The sequence below is a fragment of the Microtus ochrogaster genome, chromosome 1 (assembly GCF_000317375.1).
Source record: "Microtus ochrogaster isolate Prairie Vole_2 chromosome 1, MicOch1.0, whole genome shotgun sequence".
Lineage (NCBI taxonomy): Eukaryota > Metazoa > Chordata > Mammalia > Rodentia > Cricetidae > Microtus > Microtus ochrogaster.
This window is the reverse complement of record NC_022009.1, coordinates 58,336,464-58,343,225: the sequence shown is the minus strand read 5'-3', so window position 1 is coordinate 58,343,225 and position 6,762 is coordinate 58,336,464. Positions and strand designations below refer to the sequence as shown.

General features: G+C 43.7%; 1 protein-coding gene across 1 annotated transcript in view; it reads right to left on the bottom strand.

The window, feature by feature from the left end:
* Positions 1-5,658: 5,658 nt before the first annotated feature.
* LOC102000661 overlaps positions 5,659-6,762 on the bottom strand; it is a 30,940-nt gene continuing 29,836 nt past the window's right edge. Inside the window, exon 8 of the mRNA XM_005343729.2 lies at positions 5,659-5,933. Within this exon, the coding sequence (XP_005343786.1) occupies positions 5,817-5,933 (117 nt within the window). The 3' untranslated portion in view covers positions 5,659-5,816. The remainder of the gene's footprint in view (positions 5,934-6,762) is intronic.

Below are 6,762 nucleotides of genomic sequence, written 5' to 3'. Positions count from 1 at the left end.
AAAAAAAAAAAAAAAAAAAAAGAATCATCTCACTATTCCCTGAAGATGATATGAAGTGAGTGTGGCAAAGGGATTCTGTGTTGCATCAAACACAGGCAGTGGGACAAGAAATGCAACTGGAAGATGCTGTTTGATGGAGGAAGGTCATTGGTTAATTAATAAAGAAACTGCTTGGCCTCATAGGTTAGAACATAGGTGGGTGGAGTAAACAGAACAGAATGCTGGGAGGAAGAGGAAGTGAGCTCAGACTCAATAGCTCTCCTCTCTGGGGCAGATGCGATGAAGCTCCGACCCAGGATGGACGTAGGCTAGAATCTTCCCGTTAAGTGCACCTTGGGGCGCTACACACATTAATAGAAATGGGTAATCAAGATGTAAGAATTAGACAGTAAGAAGCTAGAGCTAATGGGCCAAGCAGTGCTTAAAAGAATACAGTTTCCGTGTAATTCATGGCTCCCGCATGGCCGGAACGCAGCCCTGCCGCTCCTTCAATAGCTGTTGCTAAATCTGTTTCCTGAGGCTTGGGGCGCCACAAAAGGATGGTTTTTGAGGTTCTATTTTACACACACACACACACACACACAAAAGCAACAATAAAAAAATTTGAATGTAGAGTCAATGCTACAAAGTAGGGAGAGCAGGGATGTTCTCAGCCGCAGCAGGTGGCTGCAGTAACAAACTCATAACTGCTACTACCAAGTGATTTCCAGGTTAAAACAACAACAACAACAAAAAACTAAAACAGGACAGGTGGTGGAGGTGCATGCCTTTAATGCCAGCTCTTGGAAAGTAGAGGCAAGTGGATTTCTGTGAGTTTGAGGCTAGTCTGTGAGTTCCAGGACATCCAGGACTGTTTCACAGAGAAACCCTGTCTCAAAAACAAACAAAAAAAGAAAAGAAAAGAAAAACAAATATTGCTGTGTTAGTGTACACTGAGGCAGGAGAATCACCACTCTGAGGCCATCCTGGGTACATAACAAGTTCCAAAGAGAGACCATATTTTTAAGAGAAAAAACTACATAGTTCTCTAGGACATTAAGACATGATTTTTTTCCCAAGTAATTCAAAGCAGTATAGATTTATCTGACTACAATACAATCCATTAAAAAAATTCTACCTTTAGAAACTTTTGCTAAAACACTATTTTACTTTTTCAATAAAGGAAACTTTGGAGTCAGCCACATCCCTAAATGCTTGACAGGTTGCTATGGGAAACAACAGAATGGTCTCAGGTGGGGCTTCAAGAAGGTCATCAAAATGAATTGCTGGGGGTAGGAGTTTATTAGAAGAGTTCTTATGCCATGGACAGACAAGCAGCGACATGGCAGGGACTGCAGATTTTGGCTTCAGCATCGGAGACAGACTGTATGGGGGTGGGTCTCAGAAGAGAGGAATCAAGAGCCCATGGCGCAGAAGTGGGGTTCTCCATACTCATGTGCCCATACATGTGGGGATGTGGGAGCAGGTTCTCTCCTGTCATGTGGGAATCTTCAGGTTTTTAGGGTTGGTGGCAAGTGCCTTTATCCACCCCACTGGTTTTATTTTAAGAGCACAATGACAACCCAGGGTATTGGCTGCTCTTTACAAACCGACAGCGAGGCCCTATTGCTGAAGACAGTCAGTCTGGTGCCTACCTGGAGCCGTCACCCCTACTGACTAGTGTTCAGGCACTGGAAGATACTCAGCAAGCTACTGAAGGAGAAAGGTAAACACTAGCCGAGCTACAAACCCTCCCATCCTCTATGGTGACCTGCCTGAATGGGCTGGTGTAATAGTGGCACAAGCTTGTGGGAGTAACGTCTGATTGGATTTAAGACACACTGCATGAGATAAACCCGTTCCCAACACTGGTGGAGTGCTCAAGAACTTGAGACTAGCTGGGCGGTGGTGGCGCACCCCTTTAATCCCAGCACTTGGCAGATCCCAGAGGCAGGCTGATCTCTGTGAGTTCGAAGCCAGCCTGGTCTACAAGAGCTAGTTCCAGAGCAGGAACCAAAAAGCTAGGGAGAAACCCTGTCTCGAAAAATCCAAAAAGAAGAACTTGAGACTAGGCAGACCAAGGACCTAGAGTAAAATCAAATGCTAGTGTTCTGTTAAAGCAATGGTTCTCAACTTTCCTCAAGCTGTGACTCCTTAATACAATTCCTCATGTGGTGGTGCCAACCAAGAAATTATTTTTGTTGCTACTTCATAACTGTGATTTTGCTAGTGTTATGAATCATAATGCAAATATCTGTGTTTTCTGATATGTGAGCCCTGCAAAAGGATCATTCAGCCCACAAAGGGGTCATGACTCATAGGCTGATAAGCACTGTGTTTAAGGAGCACAGCAGTAAAATAACTCTGCTATACTCAGATCAGTGTTCCCCTCACTCATCATCAGAGAAGCTTCCTGCTGCAGCGGATGGGCGCAGATACAGAGACCCAGAGCTGGACAGAAGATAGAGAATGAGAGACCTTGAAACACTTCGTCCTAAATGTCCTAAATGAGATGTCTTCCGTCAGATTCCTGCCCTCTGGCTCTGGGAACTCTGCAGAAGAGGAGGCGAGAACATCAGAGCAGAGGGATGGAGGACACCAGGGAAACAAGGCCTTCTGAACAGCGGGAGTCTCACCAGGTCTACAAACCACTTACAGGAAGTCCCCATGCTCAGCAGTAGACGGTCAACACAAAATTATCTCAATGGCGTCTTGGCGTTTCTTTGTCTCATAATGCTTTCTTGGGCTTTTATTTTTTTCCCCTTACAGGTCTTTTGCAAATGTATTATGCAAATATACAAATTATACACCTACATATTATTGCATATATATACTATGGTTTTCAGTTTTGTGTTTTTATGAGATTTCTGTGTGTAAGACCGTGTATGTCTCCATGTGTAAAAGTGTTTCTTGTGCTTTTTATTTGAGTCTCTTTATTTTGTCCTATTCCAGTTTGTTTTTGCTTTATTTATTATTATTATTATTTTTTTTGTTTTGTTTTTTTGAGACAGGGTTTCTCTGTGGTTTTGGAGCCTGTCCTGGAACTAGCTCTGTAGACCAGGCTGGACTCGAACTCCCAGAGATCCGCCTGCCTCTGCCTCCCGAGTGCTGGGATTAAAGGCGTGCGCCACCACCGCCCGGCTTTTATTTATTATTATTATTTTAGATACCTATTTGGTTTTTTTTCCGAGCCAGGGTTTCTCTGTAGCTTTGGAGTCTTTCCTGGAGCCGATTTGTCTTCTAATGAGAGAGAAAAAGGAAGACTGTAGGTTTGGATGGGAGGGGATGTAGGGAGGCTCTGGGAGGAGCTGGGGGAGGGAAACCCTAATCAGAACACACTGAATGAAAAATGTGTTTTTAATAAATGAAAAAAAAAAGAGCACAATGACTTTCTGAAGTTATAATAGAGCTGAGTGTGGTGGCGCACACCTGTAATCCCAGCACTTGGGAGATGCAGGCAGGAGGGTCGAGTGTCCAGGGTCAGGTTCCTTATACTGAGGTGAACTAAGAGCCTCTCTAGTAGAGGCTGTAAATTCTAATAGGATTTTATATTTTTTATATTTTTGTGTTTTTATTTTTGAGACAGAGTCTCATTGTGCAGCCCTGGTATCTCACTCTTTTTCACTGAACAGGGTGGAAGTATTTTGGAAAATTATGCTGCATCAGGAAGCCACACCCTTCCTTAGTTACCATCCCATCTGACCTCAAGGAGATGCTCTACTGAGGTGAGTTATTTTTATTATTTTGAATTATGTGTATCTGTGTGTGTGAGTGCCCATGCTCATGGAGAACAGAGGAATCAGGTCTTCTGCAGGAGCAGCAAGCGCTCTTAACCACCAAGCCCCTAAAATACCCTTCGCACATGTTTTGTTTTTAGGGATAACATAATTCCTTTATTATTAGTACTACGTGATTGTTTTTCTCACTTCTCCATTTTTCATTTTAGACATTCTCCAGCTTCAAGCTTTCTCCATCTTATGCAATGAATCAAGAAATTGAAAAATACATTCTTTGTAACACTTGGGATTATGTGTGCTGAACTCAGAAAATGCAAGAAAACAAAAAGCTTTACGGCGTTCCACCACCCCTTGGGATGGCGTGAAGGGACCAAGTGCAGGATTTCAGGTGTGTGGCACCGTAGCCCACTCCTGATCCTTCAATTTTGAATATAAATGTATATACTGGCCTCAGTACCAATATGTTAATATCCCAATATGGGGAAAATATGGGGAAAAAGAGGCTAGCCTACCCCACCGGTTTTAGGCCCCATGCCTATTGACTTGGGGGTATCCTGCTGTCTTCTAGATTTTGATCAGCAAGTTTCACCTTGCTTCATGTGTATAATCATTCCTAAAGTAAAATGTGTACCTCATGCTATAAATGGATGGCCACTATGACTATGGTGGACATCCATGCAGGTCCCCAGGGAACAGGCTTGGGACCACAAAGAGAAGACTGTGGGATTAGGACTTTATGCCTACACACAATAGCAATAGTGCTGCCATTATCCTGGTTCCTGATGAACCTAGGGAAATTTGTGTAATTCTTAATACGTTTTCTAAGAGCCACGTATATACTGGCTTCCCCCACCCCTTTTGTTTTTTGAAAGGAGCTTGTCACGTAGCTCAGGCTCCTGAGTGCCCGGCTCACCACCACACCCTCTCACAGTTAGGTTGCTACACAGGATATGAACATATGGACGCCTATGTGCCCTTCTCTCGGTGGTTTTGAGAGTGGAACTGCTAGGCCACACAGCAGCTCTTCCAAACACCCAGCGCTTAGCGTTTTACCAGGAGTGTAGGACCTTCCAGTTCTCAGCAAGCTACAACCTTCTCAAGCTTCGTCAGGTACCGCAAACCGTGGCCTCTCCAGTGCCAGAAGAGGGTGGGCTTCGGCTAGTGTGTTCTCTAAGTCTGTGCTCCGTTTCCAGACAGAAGGCACAGCTCTTATTTGCACCTGGCAGTAGACCTATGTAAGAATGCCTGCTTGGCAAAGAAAAGAAAACAGAGGGAATCTAAATGCTCAATCACTGTTCAGATTGACCATTTATCACCAGGACCTGTCCTTTCCTCCCGTGAAGTGAAAAAGCTCAAGTATTCTTTTAGGGCATATGAGGAGGACTGGGAGTTCGAGGATAGCCTGGTGTACAGAAGGATATCCTGTTTTTAAAAAAAGGGCGGGGGGAAGGGGAGAAGGCAAAGTCAGGAAGGAACCTAGGGTAGTTTTAAAGTTGTTTTAACCAAGTGTCTACATAGTATTTGGGGGCTCTGTCTAGTTCCATTTGTTTTCTAGAAACTTAAAAAACAGAGTCCTATCTTAGACTCTTCACATGAAGCTAATGTCTAAAGTCTAAAGAAGTCTTACCAGACAGTGAATGGGACACAGTGAGATCTGCCTTCTCCTTTGTGTGAAAGAAGCCACTCTCGGACTTCCTAGAGGTCACATTTGGAGGTGGTGTGCAACAGCTGGGTGGCGATGGTGCACTTGGGGGAGGCAAAGGCAGGAGGATCTCTGTGAGTTCAAGGTTAGCCTGGTCTATGGAGCAACTTCCAGGACAGCTAGGGCTACACGGAGAAACCCTGTCTCAAACAAAACAAAACAATCGGAGGTGGTATGTAAACCAAACACAGATACACTTATGTTTGTATCAGAATAAAAGGGCAAACACAACATTTCATATAAATACTTTAATTATCTTATTACACTGTTACTGACATCCGCATACACTACTGAATGTGTATAATCATACGCAGCTATTCACAGCACAGTATCACAGATAAAAACTTGAGTTACACAAAGCAAATCAACATATCACACACAGGTAGGTCACTTCCGTGCTAGAGAACCCTGTACAAGTGAATCTGTTCCAGAGCTTCTCTGTCAGTCTCCGACTGCTGGCACACATCAAGGTTCAGTGGTATCTCTTCCACCCAGCAGGACAGCTGCACATCAGTCTAGGAGAAAACAAGCACACAACGTGAAACTTCCAGAATGGTCCTATTGCTTGGAATTTCACACTATCACCCTAAGTAAGTACTCAATAGATTTTTTAAATTAATATATTTATTGAATATATATCCCACACAACACACACACATTTATTTTGCATGGTACTGCAACATGATGTGGTCATCTATAAAATTCCCACTGTTACAAAAACAAAAACTTAAAACTCATGATGCTCAACTTTGGGGAGCTGGAGAGATGGCTCAGTGGTTAAGAGCACTGACTGCTCTTCCAGAGGATCTGGGTTCAATTCTCAGCACCCACATGGCAGCTCACACCTGTCTGAAGATCTAGTTGCAGGGGATCTGACAATTTCACACCAATGCACATAAAATAAAAAGTTAAATAAAAAAAAAGTTTACAACTTTGTGCTGGGCCACATTTGCAGCTATCCCGGGTCACATGACATCACAGCCATGGGTTGTACATCCCTGTGTGAGGAGCTTCACATGGATTATAGTTCTCCACCACAGCAGGAGAAAAATCAAGCCATGAGATGCTCTCATATTTACTTTAAAGATCTATAATCCTAGCACTTGGGAGACAGAGGCAGAAGGATCATAAGTCTAAGGATCATAAGTCTAACGGTAAGAAGTTTGAATTCAGCCTAAAATTAGAATTAAAAAATTCATCTTCGCTGGGCGGTGGTGGCACACACCTTTAATCCCAGCACTCGGGAGGTAGAGGCAGGCGGATCTCTGTGAGTTCGAGGCCAGCCTGGTCTACAAGAGCTAGTTCCAGGACAGGAACCAAAAAGCTACGGAGAAACCCTGTCTC